At 40.8% G+C, this 21752-nt stretch overlaps 2 protein-coding genes across 5 annotated transcripts; both read left to right on the top strand.

The window, feature by feature from the left end:
• Positions 1 to 8581: 8581 nt before the first annotated feature.
• On the top strand, positions 8582 to 12823 carry LOC147864779 (FT-interacting protein 3-like). Its single transcript, XM_087318935.1, has one exon. It carries the CDS (start codon positions 9190 to 9192, stop codon positions 12322 to 12324), a length of 3135 nt encoding a protein of 1044 aa, XP_087175061.1. The 5' UTR covers positions 8582 to 9189; the 3' UTR covers positions 12325 to 12823.
• A 3000-nt stretch (positions 12824 to 15823) lies between these two features.
• On the top strand, positions 15824 to 20070 carry LOC147864778 (zinc finger protein CONSTANS-LIKE 10-like). Of its 4 annotated transcripts, none has more exons than XM_087318938.1 (6): positions 15824 to 16530; positions 17224 to 17571; positions 17666 to 17878; positions 19250 to 19593; positions 19681 to 19819; positions 19960 to 20070. In XM_087318938.1, exons 1-5 carry the CDS (start codon positions 15931 to 15933, stop codon positions 19808 to 19810), a joined length of 1635 nt encoding a protein of 544 aa, XP_087175064.1. In that variant the 5' UTR covers positions 15824 to 15930; the 3' UTR covers positions 19811 to 19819; positions 19960 to 20070. The 4 variants fall into 4 exon arrangements, with proteins under 4 accessions (XP_087175064.1, XP_087175063.1, XP_087175062.1 ...); XM_087318937.1 differs by having other exon boundaries at positions 19920 to 20070; XM_087318936.1 differs by having other exon boundaries at positions 19681 to 20070.
• The last annotated feature ends 1682 nt before the right edge of the window (positions 20071 to 21752 follow it).

The raw sequence follows: 21752 nt of genomic DNA, 5'->3' as shown, positions 1-21752 counted from the left end.
ATACACCTGCTCCTAATAAACCCTGTTTGATTCTCATGTATAATGTCCGGTAAGAAGCTTGCTAACCGTCGCGCAAGGACTTTTGCCAAAATCTTGTAAAACGTGTTAAGGATCGTTATAGGACGCCATTGGGGCAACTCCAGGCTTCGCTCTACCGCTTTGGGAATGAGATAGATCATCCCCTCCCTCAGCCAGCCCGGTTGGCATCGTTCCCGAGGACCAAATCTCTTGAACCCCGACTTCCAAGGACGGGATAACAGTGTCCCAATGGATCTCGAAAAAATCTCGTGAGAGACCATTGAGGCCGGGGCATGCTCCTCTCCTCAAATCCTTGAGTGCCTCCGAGAGTTCTATACGAGAAATGGGGCTATCGATCACCATTTCCATCTCTTGGGATACCTTGGGGTGAATGCAAGTCATCACCCTATCAGCCAGCTCTACGTTTTGCCTCATATGCACAGGTGCAAGTAGGTCTTGATAGTATTGCGTTGCCATATGCAAAATCTCATCCTTGTCCTTCATAATTGAGCCGTCTGGTTTGCGCAACTGTTGTATACGTCCACCACCACCCTTGGGAGCCTTGTAATGAAAGAAATGTCGGTTGACCCTATCGTCTATTCTAGCCCACCATGCCGCGGTCCTTCGAAATAACATTCGGTTCCTCTCCTCCATCCTTTCCCGAACCTTCATCTTGGCTTCCTCTAGCTTAGATCTAGACCAAATGCAGCCAGGGTCCGCCTGTAGCAAGCATTGCGCTGCCGCAACGGACTTCCTTAATTTTATTTCAATGGCTCTGACCTGTTGGAGGGCCCGCTTGGTCTCTTGTTGTAAAAAGGAGGAGGAAAGGGCCAGTTTTTTCTGCAAATCCTCACTAGCCGATTCTCTTACAATGGTCTCCCGCCATATACTCTGTAGAACCGCCTTCACCTCTTCACTCTTCATGATCTTTGTGGGGATTTTCATGTTGAGACTCCCGTGGGTGCCGTTGGGTGGGTTAAGGTCTAGTCTCATCGGTTGGTGATCAGAGAAGGTAAGGCATGCCAAGATAGCGAAGGAGCCCCCCAACTCCTCAAGGGACGAGCTGATGTATATGCGGTCTAACCGTGCAAGGCTACCACCCCTAACATTCACGACGGCTCTCGAGAAGTGTAGCGAATGTGAGCATCTCCTAAGGGAAGAGCCCCATGTATCTTTCACCCCGTTTTTGCCAATTAAGAGAGCCCATGAGTCCAGTTCCGCACCATGAATTGGTCTTTGGGTCCCCCCTTTCTTGTCACCCAGATGTTCAGTCATGTTGAAATCACCAACCATTATCCATGCCTCTACATCAGGTAATGTGGTCACTAACATCCTCCAGAAGATTGCTCTCTCGAGGGATGAGTTAGGGGCATAAATGTTTAGCACCCCAATCTGTAGGTGATTCCATTTCAGAAGCACATATAAAGCCCTACCCGCAACCAGCGTGCCATGTGATGTTGCTTCATATCGGGCCTTATCACTGATCGAGATGCAAACCCCTCCCCTTCTTTGACGGTCACCTTGTGCCGCCGACCACCACGTAGTCCACCCACCCGACAAGGGGTTTACTAGGCTCTGAATTCTCTCTTTAGAGAGATGATGTTCCTACAACAACAGTATGTCGATCTTGCCCCCAATATTAGAGGGATTCAACTCCTCCCGAAGTCTTTTGCACTCTTGGGGCTGCCGGCCTCCACCAAGGCCTTGTACATTCCACGTTAAGATCCTCATCCGAAAACGGTGAGGTTGACGCCCATGTCCGGGTTGACCCCCCTGTCATGGGGCAAACTAACGCCTATTTCTAGGGCTATGGGCTCCTGCAAAGGCTGAAGAGCCCCTAAGGGGTTCTCGGCTTGTTGATCCCAGCCCACTTCAAATAGTTCTTGCGATACGTTTTGGCTCCTGAGTGGTTGTCCAACCTGCATCCCTTTATCCCAAATAGCCCTCACCAAACCAAATGATGGTTTGCCTGTACTTCCCTTCCCTTTGCCCTTGATCTTGCTCGTCCGGATCCACGATTTCAATAATCTGAGGTCACCACCACATTCATGTTCCATCATGGGGGAGGCCTTAGCCAACATCTCCTCTGGGGTGGAAAGTACACGATGTGGTTGCAACTCCATCAGGGAGGGGAACAGGAGATGAGGATTGTGTGGGGGAAGGGACTAAGAGTCACAAGGGGACAATGTTGCTACCAACGCTTCTGGGTTGTCCTCTCCTAGCCCTTGGAGCAATGTAAATCTGTTGGTAGCCCTCCCCTTTAGGTCGTGTGCTTCTGCACTCCCTGAGAGGATCTTCACCCGTTTCGAGGGCTGCTCGTTCGCACTTGTTGGTAACACTGTAGTGGGACTGTGGTCAAAGGGAAGGCCTTGAGAGGGGGGGGAGGCCACACCTAGGCTTCTAGGTTTCCCCTTCTTCTTGACGGGCTGCCAAGGAGCCTCGTCACCCTTGGTTGACGTAGTCTTCCTAGAGTCTTGAGGTCCCGAGCTTCCCTTTCCAGTCTTACGAGGACAATTCTTAGCTAGGTGTCCTTTCTGTTTGCAAATAAAACACTGTCCAGGGAGTCCCTCGTAAACCACTTTCACCACTGTGAGATGTAGCTCTTCATAGTAGAGCCTAATTCTTGTTGGCAATCCATGGAGGGAAGGCACTAAGATACGCACCTTAGGCACCTCCGCGATTGTGTCTGCCATAGACATTTTTTGAGGGAAAATCGTCCCTATCTGTTCACCAAAAAAAGGAAGCAAATGGCACAAATGGGGAGGGAGGCCATGAAATGTTGTGGTGATCACCCTAGGGTTGTTAAGTTTTCGTAACTCTTCACTTGGATCAAACCCTGGTGACCATGGCTGGAGCAACACCTTGCCGTACTTCAATTCAAGTACCTTGAGCTCTACCAATGGTTGCGCCAACGAATCATCACCCAATTCAATGTGGAAGAAATTTTTCCCTAAACCCCTGACACTCTTGATCAATGGCATGTTCTCCATCACAGCCACTTGGAGCATGTCCCGAACCATGCCACGATTTGGTCTACCTGCGAGAAACCTACATACAAAGGACGTACGTCGTAGGCGTTCGATTTCCTCCCCTAAGAGTCGGTTGGCCTCCGGGGACAAGGTGATGTCTAAATCTATACTTCCTTCTCCTTGTAGCGAACTAGGGTCTGTTGGGAGTTCGGAGCATCCCCCCACATTAGTTGGAAGTTCGGATCCTCCCACCATGTCAAGCTATAGGTTCTGATTTTTTAGTTCTTTGTCTTCCTCTCCCCCCCCCCCCCCCCCTTTTCTATCTTTTTTCATTTTTTAAAATTTTTTCATTATTATTTGGGGGCAGGTATTGCGGTGTGTACCTGACGGCAAGTGTGTTGAAGTGGTGGCCGTAGAACAATCACTAGTCGTTGATGAGTGGCCGAAACTCCCTCTTGCGCTAGCTGCTATTTCTCACTCGCTTTTGTGGGGCTGCTCCTCAATTCCTTCTCACGACATGCCGCATGGTCCGCTCCTGCCTGCAAGTTTGCTGAAGCGGCGGTCGCAGAACAGCCACCAGCCGCAGAAGAGCGGACCAACCTCCCTCCTGCGCTCTTACTTTGTGGGACAGCTCACTCACGCCCTGGTCTGCTCCCGCCTCTGCCTCTTTAAGTCGCGAGTTAGAAGTGAGCACATGGGTCATTACTATATTGACATACTTCATGTAAAGCCTTAGGGTGTTTCTTAATACTAACGGAATATCTTTCTTGGGAAAAAAGTTATTTGACCATGTACTCATTTGGATGTAGATACATGTGTTTCTTTGTATATACATGCATATGAGTGTACATTTTGCTCTTCTTTCAAATCTTGATCTCTTCAATTTATCGTCACCAATGTTATTAAGCAAGTTCTACTATGGTCTCTTGTTATGACTTTCTACAAAATGGAGACATTGTAATCCAAAAGTTTGCACCAAGTATACTTTATTCTTGATATTGTCCTTGCTCTTTTTCACCATTGATCACCGTCTATTTGTGAGTTGAATTTATTTGAACTTGTCATTTATATTCCTTAAAAAATGGTAAGCACATCGTAGTAACTTTTGTGAGAGACAATAATATACTGGGACAAAAAAGAAGAAGATACTTAGAACATGAAATGATGCACAAAACATTGGAGGGGAGGTCAAATATTCGAAATTTGAATGAGTATGGAAATTCTTGACAATAAAGAAAACGAAATTGACATCTCAACAATTCAAATTTCAAACCAACCATCAAGGTAACAGACATGCAACATCAAGAAAACGAACATCTTTCCTCAGTATTGACCTTTTTAAATATGGGATGCCCATTGATACAGTTTTGAGATGTTGGAGAAAGACTGATATGCTAGAGTTCGATTTCAAAAATAAAATAACATTGACTCTTGTGATTGTGATAGAGGCTAGGAGATGTTAGCATTCGAGGTTTGTATAGCTATATCACGTTATTTAGAAAACATTCAAATATATCATGACGTGATGGTTGTAATATTTACCATGTTTCAAACATTTCATGGGATAAGAATTCACACTTTGGTGGGTGTTAAGTATAATTTGGAGCACACTATCCAAATACATCAGAATTTTGGTAATCTCAAATGCCATTTTGATCAAGCATGGGCCAAAAACATGATTTTACTCATTTTTATGTAAAAATTGCCAAAAGTTCCTCTTTGTGGTTTATCTTAGCCAAAACTTAGAAAAGAGTATTGCTATTGTGTTTGGGAAATGCAAAAATCACGTCCATACATTAGTATTAGTTATTGAGTTTAACGTCAAAATGTAAGAATGGATAGCATATCGACATTATCCTTGTAACTATTGTGTAAAGGGTAGGTTAATGTAGAATTCAACCATCAAAATATGAACACTCCAAAAGTTTCATTTCATGCGAAGACTTAGCAACACAAGGCTCTAGTCTTGCAATATAACAAAGTTTTTATGCTTTGTTGCCAAGTTATCCATTAGCCCGAAAGCTCATAATCATTCAAACACAAAGCAATTGTTGCTCTCAATAGATTGTGTGCCATCATGTTCAATCCAAAAACTTGTACATGCTTAGATATGGTGAAACCTTTTGAGGCTTAGAGTTGTAATGATAAATGGGAAACACCACCAAGAACACCACACTATTATTCTCTATAAATGAAATGTGTGATAGGACTTTATGAATAATCTACCTTTTGAGCTTAACACAAATATTACGAGCAAAGATTGTTGCCCTCTCTTACTAGGCTATAGTAACTAGAGGTTCTGAATTATGAACGTGTGAATGTTGATGGGGGTGGATGTTTAGAATAGTCTATGCAAATTTTACATACATACTATGGTAATTCTATGAATACATCCATGTTTTATGAAAATGCCTTTTGTAGGTGACTTGATGGATATTTTTTGAAAGCTATTTAATAACGACAATTCCATCTGACAATGGGCAGATGGAGCAATTCAACATGTCAAGAGTAGGAATTTTAGCATCATTCAAACTCACAAGACATGTTGGGCACTATAATTTAATGGAGAGCAAGGACATCAAAAGAACAATGATGGTTCAAAGAGAAGGCATGGGGAATATTTATGCTCGATCTTTAAAAGTGTGCTTTTCTAAAAAGGAAAATTTGGTTCCAACTTCCAACAATCTTCGTTGAGACTTTTGATGTAAACAATGAAAGCACTGACTTTCAATGATCATTAACAAATAGGCATAACTTGATCATTTAATGTATTGAATCAATGAATAATAAGCGTGTATGACTTAGATAAACGATTTTCCAAATACACTCAAGGTTCAATTAACATTAGCCAACAACATAATACAAAGTGTTGTTCCCAAAGAGTACATGGAAAACAATGGTACCTAAACAAAATCCCAAAGCAGTGGTTTGAACCTATTTTAGCGACATGTAAGGTTCAAATTCTGCATTAAATGAGTAAGTTCTCTGGTTTTTGGCCCTTTTTAGTGATTGCCTCATTGTATGCAGACCCAATAGAATATTGCAATGCAAGATATATTGGTCATGCAATGTGAAAGCAAATCTAGTATTCTCCCAAACACAAATCCAGAATAGAAAAGTAAAGAAGTTTGGTGCCATTCATGTAACATTAATCTATCGTAGCCCTAATAAAGTTCTTCGTGTAAAAACAATGGCCTCATTTGTTTCTCAGTTTTTATGACTCTAATTTTGCCCTTCAAGCATTATGAAAGTTACTATCTTCGAAACTAGAAGATGAAATACTCTCATAAATTCAATATGGATACAATTGTATATGTATTTCTCAACCAAATTTGAGTAAACCCACTTGTAATGTAGAAGAATAAGCTACAAAGGGGGGAGGGCAACAGACATTGTGAAAACGAGGCATTTTGCTTGTCTCCGGTTGTCATCAAGTAGAAAAACATAACACTGTGAATGGGCAAGGCAAAGACATACACAAACTGCATCATAATGTGTAGCCTTATTGATGATGACAATGGGATGATGAAGGTTGGTGTGTATAAAACCAACCCCCACTGAGGGTCTACTTGGGCCTTTCTATGATCAAACATCAATGGTAAAGCATTTCCAAGAGGCACAAATAGGCACGCATTCATTCACACACCATTGTGCTTTTTTTTCTAATGATCTGTATAGGAAGGGGGAGGGGGTGACAGAAACAAACTCACAAATATATATGAACACGAGAGACCGATACAACGCGGCAACCATGTGAACTAGACACATAAATAAACATGATGATGATGAAGAAGGAGATGCTTCGACCAAAGCAACGAATAATCGGTCTCGGAGAGGAGTCGAGAAGAATCTTATTATAATGAACCAAAGAGGCCAAAATCAAGTGTCTGGACTCTCTCTCTCTCTCATGTGTGCCAATAGAATGTAGCACCAAACAAAAAGCCTTTGTTTTTTATTTTGGTTTGTTTTGGGAGGAAGTGAAAAGAAATAGATCCGTTTGAATGAATCGAAATCCTTGGGCTTCTTCTTCTCTTTTTTCTTTTTTGTTGTTGTTGTTACTTTCTCTACATTCCGAGGAAAAAGTTGCGCTTCATTTGCTCTCTTATTTCGAAGAAACATTTATTTTAGTGTATTTCTCATAAATGAGATTTAAACACAAAAAAGAAAAACCAAAGAAAAAGGTACACATCCTTCCCTTTCTTTTTTTTCTCCCCCCCCCCACCTGCAAAAGCTAACGTATAGAAAATAATGTGCACAAAACAAATAACAAAGGTTTCCCCTTAACCATGGTTACATTCCTTCCTTCACAACCTCAATCTAACCATGGTTAGATGCGTTCCTTTACAGCCTTAAAACCTAACCATGGTTGGCTTCATTCCTCCACACACCTTAATCTAACCATGGTTAGTTACAATGACGACGCTCAGCTCACCCACGTACATGGCTCACCACCAAATGTAACCGCGGTTAGAGACTCACCAATTAGCCATCCGGTTAATAATAACCCATTAACGAGAAGCTGTTAACCATGGTTAATGAATGGGAACTTCAGTTGTGACGCCTAGCCTGGTCAGCAATTCGGCTCTGCTGACTGATGGACCAACTAATTAATGAATGGCGCATACATACATACATACATACATAACATAAATTCGATAAAAAGTAAACTAAAACTAGAGTCAACCAACGGGACTGGAGAATGTGCTAGCCTGTATGTAACGAATCAACTCAAAAGTAACCATGGTTAAGTCAACTTCTATTCTCATTGTTTCAGTATTTAACCTAACCAGGGTTAGGCAACAATGGCAACATCGAAAAATAAGATAACCATGATTAAATAAAGAAATGGGAGCACGGACTCCGGAGGGTGGGAACTCAGCTAACTATGGTTAAGTCAACTTCTGTTCTCACTGTTTCAGTACTTAACCTAACCAGGGTTAGAAAACAATGGCAACAACATCGAAAAATAAGGTAACCATTATTGATAAAAAAAACATGGGAGCACGGGAGGGGGGGTTGGAACTCAGCTAACTATGGTTAAGTGACTAACCGTGGTTATATTCTAACCATGGTTAGGTTCACCTTCCTTTCTTTCTCAAGGCTTCATCCTTCAAACCCTTTGCCTCGCGCTTTACTTCATCACTCGATACTTCTTCTTCCCCTTCGTCTTCTTCGTCTCTCACAGAGTTCTCACTTTTCTTCGCTCATAATCATTCTCTCCACAAACAGTAGACAGCAGAAAGATAGAAAGAAGCTTTAGGGTTCCATTTTTCGTTGTAGAGTAGGGTCGAAGAAATCTTTTCTCTTCTTTTCATCTAAGTCTCGCTTTCTTTCTCGCCATACTTCCTTTTCTTTTCTATGTGTGGGAGAGAGAGCCATTTCTGCAAGGAGGAGAAGTAAAGAAGAAGAAGAAGAAGAAGAAGTGAAAAAGAAAGCATCGACAAAGTACTCATTGTTGCCGCCCCGGTGGAAAACAGATAGAGAGAGACTACTGAAGAAAAAGAAAGCATATTCTTCTTCCTCAGAACAAAAGAGAAGCTTAAACAGGTAAGAAGAATGACGTTCAGACTGTGTTTGGGTAGAGGAGGGAGAGAAGGGAATTAGTAGATATATGAAGTAGATTACTCTCTTGCACTTCTGTAGTTTAAAATGGCTAATATTCAATCAAGTGCACATTATTCTTAAGAAAGCACAGTTTTGAGGAATCAGTTTTTTTGCCAACCTAGAAGATGTTTAATTCACAGTTAACTTGCCTTAATGCACAGTTTGTCTCCCGTAATCCCATATTAGGCTTATTGTGACTTATTCGGCGTTGTTTGCTTCTTTGTCTGCTGTCAGTCTTTGCCATGGCTTCTTAATCAACATTATACTCTGAATCCTACATTTAGACAAAACTCGTGAGCTAAGTCTACCAAATTAATCTTTTTTAGTTCACTGCTAATCTTATATCTACCTCTTGGTATTGCATTCTGCAAACATAGTCTTGCATAATCCACCCTCAAGCTTTGCTTAATGCATTGTTGACACTTACTTGACACCCTGTTACGTTTTTATTACAACATTTTTAGACTTTCTTAACGCACTCTTAGGCTTTGCATAATCGAATTGCTTAATTTTATTTGAATCACTATTAGTTTTACATAAACCTTTCCTTTAATCTACTGTTGTTAAGCTTTCTTGCCTAAAATATTAATTTTTAGTCATGGTGTTAATGAGATCTTGTACGGTAGTAGTGGAAGTATGTAATGCGAAGAATCTAATGCCTAAAGATGGACAGGGTTCGGCAAGTGCATATGTGGAGGTAGAATTAGACAACCAGAGAAGGAAAACGAAGACTATATCAAGAGATCTAAACCCTGTATGGAAAGAAGAGCTTCTGTTTCACATTGGTGACACGTCTGTTCTTGAAGACGAGGTTATCGACATCAACGTTTATAACGATAAGAAACACGGAAGAGGTCACTTCCTTGGTCGTGTTCGAATTCAAGGGAAATTAGCTCTTGTTTCTGAAGCGTTAGCTTGTGTTGTGGTGCATCCTTTGGATAAAAGAAGCTTATTTTCTAACATAAGAGGAGAGATTTCTCTCAAGATCTTCTATAGAGAGTTGCGAGACTTAAGATCAACTGCTGCTTCATCTCCATATACACAAGAAGGTAACAGCAAATCAAAGAGCAAAGGGGAAGCAAAGCCTACTGCTACGTCTAGTTTGATTTCTTCAGAAGAGAACAAGCAAGTTCCTGAAGCATTGTCACTGCCATCAGTTGTGGTTCTTGAAGATTCTTCTTACTTTGAGAAGAAAGCTGCTGCCATTGCTGCGCAATCACAGTTTTTCTACCCTCAGCAACAATTCTTCGAGCCTAAGAAAGTTCATTATCTTCAAGGCTCTTCCTCGTCATCATTGCCATCTTCTTCGTTTAATACGTACTCTTCTTCAGCTACTATGACAGCGGGTGGTAGGGCTCCGTCAAATGGCTCAACAAATGCTCCTTCCGATTTCAACCTTAAAGAAACAAAACCAAAGCTTTCAGCCACAGCTAGAAAGGCTGAGAAAGGGAGCAGCACTTATGACCTTGTTGAAAGAATGGAGTATCTCTATGTCAAAGTGGTGAAAGCCAAAGGTTTACTTGCTAAAGATGTTCTTACATCAAGCTCTGATCCTTATGTTCTCATCAAAGTGGGTAACCTCACAGCAAAAACTCGGGTTGTTGATAAGAACCTCAATCCTGAATGGAATCAAGTGTTTGCATTCGGTAAAGATAAGTTCCAGGCTCCATTGCTCGAGGTCACAGTGAAAGATAAGGATACATTGAAAGATGATTTTCTTGGCTTCATAGCCTTTGATATTGCCGAGGTTCCAATACGTGTCCCTCCAGATAGCCCATTGGCTCCTCAATGGTATAAGCTGGAGAACAAGAAAGGTGGAAATCAATCGAATTTAGGAGAGATTATGGTATCGGTGTGGAGAGGAACACAAGCTGATGAAGCGTTTCCTGAAGCTTGGCAATCTGATTCGGGTGGACATCCTTTGGCAAAATCGAAAGTCTACTTGTCACCTCGGCTATGGTACCTTCGGGTGAATGTTATAGAAGCACAAGACTTGCTTCTTCCCGGAGATAAAAGTCGGCTTCCTGAAGTGCGGTTGAAAGCCCAGCTTGGTTTTCAGATTGCGATGACGAGGTTTTCCACTAGCCGGTCAAGCAACCCCTTTTGGAATGAAGATCTTCTATTTGTAGCTGCTGAGCCATTTGAGGATCCATTGATTCTTTCGGTAGAAGATAGAGTGGGCCCTAACAAGGACCAAATACTCGGGAAAATTCACATCCCTATAGCAACAGTAGAGAGACGAGCGGATCATAGACAAGTTAGCTCTCGCTGGTATAATCTTGAGAAGCATACAGTTCAAGAGAAGCCAGTGGAAGGGCAACCTAATCCGAATAGCCCACCTAAGCCAAAGGACGCTGGAGGAAAATTCATGAGTAGAGTTCATCTTAGAGTTTGCTTGGATGGAGGTTACCATGTGTTGGATGAGTCCACTCATTATAGTAGTGATATGAGGCCGAGTGCGAAGTCTATCTGGAAGCCACCCATCGGGGTTCTTGAGCTTGGCATTTTGGGTGGCTCTGGCTTCCTCCCGATGAAGAATAAGGATCAAAGAGGAACAACCGATGCATATGTAGTGGCCAAATATGGGGAGAAGTGGGTGAGAAGTAGAACTGTGGTGGATAGCTTTGCTCCAAGATGGAATGAGCAGTATACGTGGGAAGTTTATGACCCGTGCACAGTATTAACTGTAGGAGTTTTCGATAACTCCCATTTAAATAGTAATGGAGGAGCTGATGCAGCCAAAGGTAGAGATGCAAGGATAGGGAAAGTAAGAATACGGCTTTCTACACTTGAGAGTGATCGTGTGTACACTCATGCTTATCCCCTCCTGCTCCTTCAGCCTTCTGGGGTAAAAAAGATGGGAGACCTCGAGCTCGCAGTTCGCTTCTCTACTTCTTCTTCGATGGTGAATGTTCTCGCGTGCTATACTCGCCCGCTTCTACCCAAAATGCATTATCTTCATCCCTTAGGGGTGGCTCAGCTAGAGGTGCTTCGAAACCACGCAATGAGAATCGTGGCTGCTCGTCTGACCAGAGCAGAGCCACCATTTCGAACCGAAGTGGTTCAATACATGCTGGATGTGGATAGCAACCTGTGGAGCATGAGGAAGAGCAAGGCGAACTGGTTCCGAATACTGGGTGTCCTCTCGGGAATGATTGCGATCGGGCGGTGGTTCTCGGACATTTGCCACTGGAAGAATCCTCTCACCACAGTCTTGGTGCATTTCCTCTTCCTCATATTGGTGATGTACCCGGAGCTTATATTGCCGACCCTCTTCCTCTACATGTTCCTCATCGGCTCATGGCACTACAGGTTCCGGCCTAGGCATCCGCCTCACATGGACCCACGCCTCTCCCATGCAGATGCTGCCGACCCGGATGAGCTCGATGAAGAGTTTGACACGATTCCTACTTCCAAGACTCAAGAGGTCGTGAAGGGTCGTTACGATCGGCTCCGGGCCGTCTCGGGCCGTATTCAAACAGTTCTCGGTGATATGGCCACCCAGGGGGAGCGCCTGCAGGCACTGCTCTCGTGGCGTGACCCGCGTGCAACCTCCGTCTTCATCCTGTTTTGTCTCGTGGCCGCCCTCTTGCTCTATGTCACCCCTTTCCGTATTGTTGCCCTCCTCTTCGGGTTTTTCATCCTCCGCCACCCTCGATTCCGTAATAAGCTCCCGGGTGTCCATATGAACTTCTTCCGACGCCTCCCCGCCCTCTCCGATCGCATGCTCTGATCTCCCGAGAATGCGAGCTTTTTAACTAACATGTCTTTCCTATGCATCATGCAAAGTGATGATGATCATGTCATTCGAATGCAAAGTGATTGATGATCATGCTTGTTCGAATGCTAAGTTTTCAACGCCTTTTTTTTTACCTTGCACACTACTAATAATGCTAACTAGCTAGGCCTACTATACTATACTGCCTTTGCCTTGTATATGCCTGCCTACCTCCATATTTCCATCTATTTCTCTTTTGTTTCATCATCATCGTGGTAGGTTCTCTTTTAGGCTTTTTCCTGGAGATGAGGCAATGGAAGATGTATCTATCGATGGTGTATACTTTCTTTTTGGGGAACTTAATATTTTAAGTTTAGTTTTCATGTCCTTCCATATTTGATGTACTACATCCTAATTTGGGTTCCTCCCAAAGTAGAGGCAATGGAAGGTCCATCATCATCAGTTTTATTTCTGGAATACATTTTAAGTTGAATCTATAAGTAAGCTTGATTTCTCTAAGCATGAAATGTTTGTTGCTTTTCGTTTTGGTCAGGTCTTTTGTTATTTATTTACCATATCTACAACCTCAGCATAACATCATCAGTTTTATTTCTGGAATACATTTTAAGTTGAATCAATAATAAGTAAGCTTGATTTCTCCAAGCATGAAATGTCTGTTGCTTTTCGTTTTGGTCAGGTCTTTTGTTATTTATTTACCATATCTCCAAACTCAGCATAAATTGTTTTTTTTTGAAGATTCTCTTTGTTGGCTTCCTTGGATTTTGTAAGGATCGATATTGATGTTCTTGTTGATGCAATACCATGAAAGTATAGATATGATTTTATGAAGATTTGCAGAAGAAGGTAGCCCATGTAGTATTGAAATTGAAATATTGGAAACTCATTAAAATTGGTGGATCATCCCAAACCACACCTAACCAAAAAATCAGGTCCCTTGGGGTTACATATATTGGTCCATATATAAGGTTAATTACATTGTCTACGTGTTGATTGCTCATCTTGAGGGGTTGCGTTGATGATGGGGACAATGATTAATTTACTAAGATCTTCTCCCCATACTCCAATGTAGTCAATGGTTATAACACTTGGTGCTTGCAAGCGCTTGCCTTAATGAGTGATATTCTTGTGCATGAAATTAATAGGAATAATATCCTACATAGAGTGAGATGTCCACTCTCATTGAGATACATCGTCGAGAGCTTTGAATCATAGATTTAACATAGGTGAGGGAGAATGGGGTGGAGAGATGTAGATGCTCCATGAGCTAGAGGACTATGTCCAAATCATAAGGTTTGCTTTACACTACACCAACACCCCAATCGGCATGTGCAATTATTTGGTCTTACATTTGAGGTCAAATGTTATTGAGGTTGAAAGTTGACAAGGGTCATTCACCTTTGGAAGTCAAAAAGTAGAGAGAGTTGAGAATGAAGGCCAAATTGTAGACACTTTTGTCATTTAGCGTATGTAATGGCTACTAAATTTGAAGGAAATTCACCTCCATAAACCTTGTATAGAGGTAGGCAATAACATCAAGAGGGGTTTTCACGAGGTGCATGTAGGAGAGAGTGACTTGGGGTCATTTGTTGCTATACGTTCATGTTTTAGTGAGTAGCATATTATATTTCGATCATAAAGTAAACTATAGCTTTCGGTTATACGGTTCATGTGGGGAGGTAGCTTAATCAACGAGCCACGGAGTAAAACTACTACCATTCGTTACCGAAAAGGGGCTCAAGAGAGAGAGAAAAGGACACCCATCAAAACATGGAGACCGGATAAATGACCGGATAAACGGACGACATCCCGGTTTTTCTTCTTTAATTGAGGTGTGGACTCATGGGGCAGAGGACGAGATGGCAACGACAAACACATATGTACATATATGTATGTAATAATGTATGTATATATATTTGGATGACATTGAGAATAGAGGATGAGGAGCTCTATTCTTACCCTTTCTCCTCTCCTGCGAAAAGTTATGCCACGTCGGAAAAGTTTATGCGCTTTATTCCGAAAAAGTTATGCCACGTCAGAAAAGCGCTCGCGGCTTTGGCGGCAAAAAGTGCAGCCGAGAAAATGAAAAAGCTCATCCCCAACGCAAAACGCAGACAAAAAAAAAAACAAATGGATAATTTTAATGATAATCCCTTCCAGAAATTATCAATTTCTGCGTCCTCTTCTTCTTCTGCATCTTCTTCTTCTTCTTCTTCTTCTTCTGCATCTGCTTCTTCTTCTTCTTCTTCTGCTTCTGCTTCTTCTGCATCTTCATCTGCTTCTTCCTCCTCACCTGAATCACCATCATCGCCTTCAGATTCTCCTCCTCCATTTCTGCCAGAAGACGGAAGCTTCCCCCCCCCCCCCCCCCCCCCCCATAACCTCTCCCGTTCGCTCACAGAACGCAAAGCTTCTTCTTGCTCTTCAAGGCCTCCATCTGTGCACAGAGAAGCTTCGTCTGTAATCATCTCGCCATTTGTCAGCGGAACCACATCTCCAATTTAGCCCGCTTTGCCTGGGACACCAGATTCCTTAAGTTGTCCCGTGTTCTGAAACAAAAGCTTGATTAGGATTATAACCATTTTCTGAAAGATTTTCATCAAACTGGCAATTTCTGTCCAAACTTATATTTCAAGCCCCCCATTGATTACAGAAAAGCTTCTTTAAGCTTGGAATTTTAACAGAAACACTTCTTGAAGCTCGCCATTTCTGATTGAAAAGATTCTTTTTCAAGCTAGAAATGTCTGGAAGCATTTAATACCATCTTGGAGCTCGCCATTGCTGACACAACAGGTATTTTAAGCACCATTTCCTGTACAAAAATACCTCCCTCTCTATGTTGCAGAAAGCAAACATAAAGTAGAAGTGCTTGCTTTACGTAGTACTGTCATCATGAATGAGATGGCCTTCCCTGAGCTTGCCACGAATACATAATTTCCTTTGCAGATCTCACTTGTATAGAAAATCGGTGGCTATAAGGACATGGATTCAGCTTAAACAGTCCATCTTTCAATTTTGTCTTATATCGATATTTGATTTAGTTCTTCAAGCATGTACATGTTGAAGGAAATTATTCATATTCTACTTGACAGGAACAATATCAGTCTTCATCAGAACAGATTCAGTGGATTTAGATGTGAGAAGCCATTGTCAGAAGAAAGGTTGTATATGGACCTATGAATCTGGTCTCGCTCAAGCATAGAGGTTGAAGGAAATTAATGTGATTGGACAAAAGATTAGCTTTAATCACAGGAACAATCTCTCACTGGATCATAATAAATTCCCGTCTTTTGAAGTGAGAAATTGTGGTAGGAAGAAATTATAAGCGTGTATATGGACTTATGATCCGCACGTTCTAGCTCAAGCACACATACTGGAAATCGTTCATATCCTACTTGGCACAGATCCGATTTTCCCACAGGATCAATATCTATTTTGATGGATAATCAATGGATTTTGTGCGCCGTATAAGAAGAAATAAACTTGTACATTGACAGATGATTCCGGATGTCAAGTTTAAGCATACACGCTGAAGGAAATTGAGGCTATTTGACACAGGTCAGATTTGATCACAGCGACAATCTCTCTCTCTCGCTCATTAAAATGGAGGTCATGTGTGATTACTGTGGAGAGGCTCCATCCACTGTGTATTGCGAAGCAGATACTGCTCGTCTTTGCTTATCATGTGATCGGCATGTCCATGCTGCAAATGCTGTATCAAAGAGACATTCTAGAGCTCTCCTTTGCGATGGATGTAATCTTCGTCCTGCAGTTGTAAGGTGTCTCAAAGAGAAACTCTCGCTTTGTCAATCTTGTGATGCAGACAAACATGAAAGCTCTCCTGTTGCATCTCATAATAATCGTCTTAGACTTGAACACTATACCGGTTGTCCTTCTGCAGCGGAGCTTTCACAATTGTGGGGATGTGACCTTGGTGAGCCTTCTAAGTCAATTACACCTGGAATTACTTCCATGGATATTCATTCCAGCAATCTAGGTGATCATAAGAATATTGGTCATCTCATTAGCTCAAGCAAGAAACAAAAAGATGCTAGAAGTTTCGAGAGAGAGAATGACCATTCAACTAAAAATAAGAGGATATTGGAGGGAGAAAATTCCACAAGTTTAGCTGAATCCTCTATTCAAAGGATGAATATACCGGACGTTCCCATGCTCATCGACATACCTGCATATTCTGGCCAGGTAATCAATGGTCAAGAAATCCTGTAGATATGAAAAAATGAGTTTTAGCATGTCAAAATCACATTGAATAAAAATTCAGATGAGACCATATCAATATCAATTGTTACACTCATTTTTACTAGCAATACAGTTTCCTTATCGATCTCAAGGAATAGGTAATAGCTAGGGGAGGGAGGGCATTCCCTACCAGAAAGTGGTGAACTTCTTGGTAGGGCCTTGCTTTATGGGTTCTGGGAGCCAATGATAAAAATCCTCATCAGCATTTTGCAGAATTAATTCGGGTTTTCTGATGTGTCAAAATCCTGTTGATCTCGAAGCTTTATGATGATGAGCCCAATTCCTAATAATTTCCAAGGTTACAAAATCATATAAATTTCTAGGTTTGCTGAAGTATCAGAATCCCACTAGATTCTGCCCTAGAATGCTAACATGACCGTATTACAAAAGAGGCATCACCTTTTAAGGCAATATCGACTTATTTTCATATATCTGAACTTTATTTAAAATCTTAATCTGAGATTTGCTGGGAAATAGTTTCAAATATGCAAGTATCCCTTGCTATAGGTGAGCTTCGTTTGTCTCTGTTATGAGACATTCTGCAACCAAAGGAGATGTATATAAATCCTCCTTTTAGGCAGAGTTTTGTGTTCATAGTTCTTGAAATTAACCACACTAAAGAAACGTCTGGTGCAGGATGATAATCTCACAGCATTAACAGAGGACTTGGAGTATGAACTTCAAAATGTTGAGCAAGGTGGAAGGCAAAAACAAGTAGTTATTCAACAGTTACTAGAGCTACAAAAGTTACTGCCAGAAGACGTACCATCTCAAAATTATGAAGAGTCCTCCGGTCCTTCATCTTCGAGCTATTTGGGAGTGTCAGCATCAAACCATTTTATTTGTGAAGATCTACAACAGCAAGCACAGGGAAAGCTAAGAGATATATATAACTCGATTTTAGATTTTCAGGTGCCAAAGGAGTCCTTTGTTGATCAAATTTTAATGTCAGAGAAGTCTGAGTCTAGAAACGGCAATGATCAGGTATAATAAGTTTCTCAATGTACTCTCTCTCACCGGCTATGTACTTTCTAACCAAGACATATGGCTGATACTTTGGTTTGTTCTACTATTGTAGCTATGGATCAAAGGCTTAGAAAACATCAATGATGACGATAATGATGATTTCTGCCAAGGTTTTACGATGTGTGAGGATGATCTGTTTGCTGAGAAATCGTTTGAAGATTTGGTATCTGCCTGCTCGTCTATGGACCGGAATGCATCTTTTTCTGAATCTAGTGCCCATATGGAGAGTATACCTGAGGGAAATCAGCTTCCAGACACACAAGTGGTATTCCCCTTATCTAGATACAAAATACTGTTGAAAATGCATTTGAGATTACAATAAGATACTAAAATGTCTTAATATGATGTTTACTGAATTTCTTAAGGGAAATACAAACTCGAAAAACTCCTTCTACATACTACGCACACGCCTCAACCACTCGGTGGTGATTGGAGAGATAATAATAGGAAATCGTCAAAACGGAACTGTGATTAGAGTCTCTAGTTGGCCAGGCAATTGATTTGTGCTCTTATTTTGTGGGTTAAGAATCTTCTCATGCAATTGTATGAGTCTGTACAAATGAATCCCCAGTATTGTCCCCAATTGTGAATCTTGTTCCGTTATGTGGATCTAGGTTGTGTGAAAGGTCATAATCCAAGTTTAGACATTGATAATAGGCCCCATATGATTATGTTATGAGCACTTGGGACGATGTGCGATAGCCACATCTCTGAACCATGGTTAGGTGTTGGATGATATGGCTGGTTCGATGTGACTGGAAGTGTTCATGCTGAAGATTCTCAAGGTTCCTTCTAGGTGGTTCTTCATAAAGTGGCAAAGTACCTTCCGTTTACTTGGATCTCTTTGTTCAAAGCACTGCACTCCAGGAGGAGGTTCAAATCCAAAAGAAATGGTATCTATTTCTGGTCTCAGAATAGCCTGGTAAAAACACACACACACACACATACAATGCCCTTTTACTGATAATTATTTAGTTGGAGTATGCATGTCCTGTGACACTATATGCATGTAGCTACTAGCGTCTTGTCCCAACATTAGCAGCTGATATTATAAAGCCTTGATTTGATTGTGGAGATCATGTGTCAATGTGTCTCCATATATTTTTAGCTGATGGGATGCATGTAGAAGGGTCATAAATGGGCCATTTCTGTACTTGGATGCAAACTTAGAATGACCCCTATGTTTAATAACTTGGACAAATTCTCTCTTTGATTGAGTCAACCAAATAGGGTTGTCAGGGCTACATTGCCCAAATGGTGGGAGTGCATCTGGGATTCTGTTAAGCTTGAAACTGATCCTTTAGTCGTCATTAAAAAGATTGGTATCACCTTCCTTTGCTATTTGTATGGATGTAACACGTGTCAATAATGGGTATTGAATTCTTATATGCCACGTATAATTCCCATAATCCTTTTACACAAATCACAGCTCCAGAAAGCGCCATAGTGACCACTTAGGGAACTCTCCATACATTTGAATTCTTTTATGCCACGTATAATTCCCATAATCTTTTTTACACAAATCACAGCTCCAGAAGGCGCCATAGTGACCACTTAGGGAACTCTCGATAAATTTGGATTAAGTCTTTAAAAATGCACTAATATTTCTGCTAACCTGCTAGTTTCATGTATCTAGGCTTATATGGTAGGAGGACAACCAAGTTGTACCTCCTCTCAACAACCATCATGGACAGGTGCTATCCATCAAAGACAAGCTCATGCCATGTTGGATTCTCAAATGTACACTGTACCATATGCAAGAAGCAATTCTTTTCCAACGCGTACTGCCATCTCGTTATCTTTATCTGGGATGAGTGGAGATAGCCATAGCACAGATTATATTGACTGTGGTGCTTCTTCTACATCAATGATGTTGATGAATGAAGCTTCAAGAATCCCTGCAAGTGTGGATATTGGAGTCACAACACAAACCAGGGATAATGCGATGCTTAGATACATGGAGAAGAAGAAAAATAGAAGGTAATGAACAATTGAGCCTTCAAGAAAAAAAAACTTAGTTATGATTTTATATTATGTGAAGTCTTTATGGCATTGTTTGTTTGGCAGATATGAAAAAACAATCCGATATGCATCCCGCAAGAGTCGCGCCGATGTAAGGAAACGAGTCAAAGGGAGATTCGTGAAGGCAGGAGAAGCCTACGATTATGATCCCCTTGGAGCGACCAAGAGTATATAAATAAGAAATGTAAGCATTTGTCATAAATAAATAAAAAGAAATGGTCTAATCAAGGGTTGCATTGGATACTAAGAGAAATCTTGTTTGTTTATCATTGTATGTATTGCAGCCTTGATTTAAACTGATGCTCCTTATATGTTTCTGAATAGGATTCTTAAATTTGTATTAGCTCATTCAATATCATCCAATACAAAAGAATATGGAGCTGAAATTTGAATTGCTGTTTGGGCAAATGTTATGTGTGTAAGTGTAATTCTAAACTGTGTATATTCCATTCCAAATCCAAGATGACATCGTGGATGTGTATAATTCTACTAAACTTATTGTATACTTCACATTTCAAATACAAACGCATCACATTGTGGATGTGTACCATCAATTCTTTCAATAATCATATGAAACTTAATGTATATTCTTCATTTTTCAAACCCAAGAACCTTATATTGTTGATGCAATCAGAAGTTGTGTTGCATCACTTGCAAGGATCATGAAATCCATGTCTTATTTTTACACCATTGATTGGCCAAAGATGTTAGAGGATGGAGGAAATGAAGTAAGATAAGGCCAAAAACCATGGATGGAGGAAATGAAGTAAGATAAGGCCAAAAACCATGGAATTCTTTGGAATTTGTTGAAGTAAAGTTTCCAATCTACTTTTAATGTGTATCTTATGTAGGGAATATCTCCCCACGAAGCTATGCTAAAAATATAAGCATGGATTTTTTGTCAGAAATGAGGCCATATAACCATGTTTCAGGGTATATGAAGAAAAAATCTTGCATGTTTAGCAATTCCTCAAAACATGTAAAGATGTTATATAATGATAAGTTATAACTATACTTGGTGAGGAACTCTCAAATCATGTTATACATGTACCACGCTTACACCTTGGATGCACATGTAGAAGAGCAAATCTTGGTTCCATTACAATCCAATGTGTGCTCTATTTATCATGTTATAAAAAGCAATTATCATGGTCTTAATCTCTTGATCACACATACGATAAATTTACATTCTTCTGTCGGAAATGTTTACCAAGATACCACCCATTTTTTGTTAAATTTCTAAAATATTGTGTTTGAAAACTTGCTGAAGTACCCACCAATGTTCACAAAAGTTCCCCAAATATCCGGTCTCTCTAGACAAACCACGTTAATGCATTGTACTCATAATGTGCACAATAAAATTGTAGAGACGAGAGATGAGGGAGCGAGATTGAGATTGAGAAAGAGAGGTTGAGTTCAAGGTTGTGGACTTGGTAGAGGTCGAGAACCGAATGTAGAGAAGATATTGCAATGAAATTTATCTTCTTCACAAATTAATTGTATCGTCAAGTACCTCTCGTGCACATCCACGAGCTCTCGTGATTGATATAAGATTAGAGCTTTTCAATGCACACCAAAATATCTTTATGATGTACCATGCTTGTGTGAAATAGTATGACAATATGTCCTACAAGATGCCTTCTCAAACAGTGGTTTATCAATTTCTCTTATTAAAAAAGTTACCTATACGTACGGATATGAAAGTGAAATAGATGTACCATAGTTTAGAGAGGGCTTGAAATACATATACAAGAGTTACGTACAATGTTGATAAAAAAGACAACCAAGAAACAAAATTTATATCATGGGTAGAATCCTCTTGAAAAATGTCTCCCTTTGGTTTTATTGATTCATTGAGTGTTTGTGGGTATCAATGTGAAATATGTATTTGTGACTCCTTACTTCTACTTGCTTCAAATTCTCTAAGAAAATTTTTCAAATTCTCGTTCTTCTACCTAGTGCCCTCCCTGCCCATAACATGGCTCATGCCTAGCAAAGGGTCCGGTTCGGTTCGGTTTCTTTTCCTTGAAACCAAACTAAACTGAACCAAACCATTTATATAAAACAAAAACCAAACCAAACCGTTTATGAACTTTCAAGCCATTAAACCAAACCAT

The sequence above is a fragment of the Azolla caroliniana genome, unplaced genomic scaffold (assembly GCF_043228905.1).
Source record: "Azolla caroliniana isolate FFs.n. ecotype wild unplaced genomic scaffold, voAzoCaro1.0.p SCAF_4, whole genome shotgun sequence".
NCBI lineage: Eukaryota > Viridiplantae > Streptophyta > Polypodiopsida > Salviniales > Salviniaceae > Azolla > Azolla caroliniana.
Note: the sequence above shows the minus strand (reverse complement) of the source record. Positions and strands in the feature narration are given on the sequence as shown.

Coding starts and splice junctions, on each gene's coding strand:
- LOC147864779 (XM_087318935.1), top strand. CDS start 9,190: ATGGTGTTAATGAGATCTTGTACGGTAGTAGTGGAAGTATGTAATGCG.
- LOC147864778 (XM_087318938.1), top strand. CDS start 15,931: ATGGAGGTCATGTGTGATTACTGTGGAGAGGCTCCATCCACTGTGTAT. Junction 17,572..17,665: donor CTAGAAACGGCAATGATCAG/GTATAATAAGTT, acceptor CTACTATTGTAG/CTATGGATCAAAGGCTTAGA. Junction 19,594..19,680: donor GAGAAGAAGAAAAATAGAAG/GTAATGAACAAT, acceptor TTTGTTTGGCAG/ATATGAAAAAACAATCCGAT.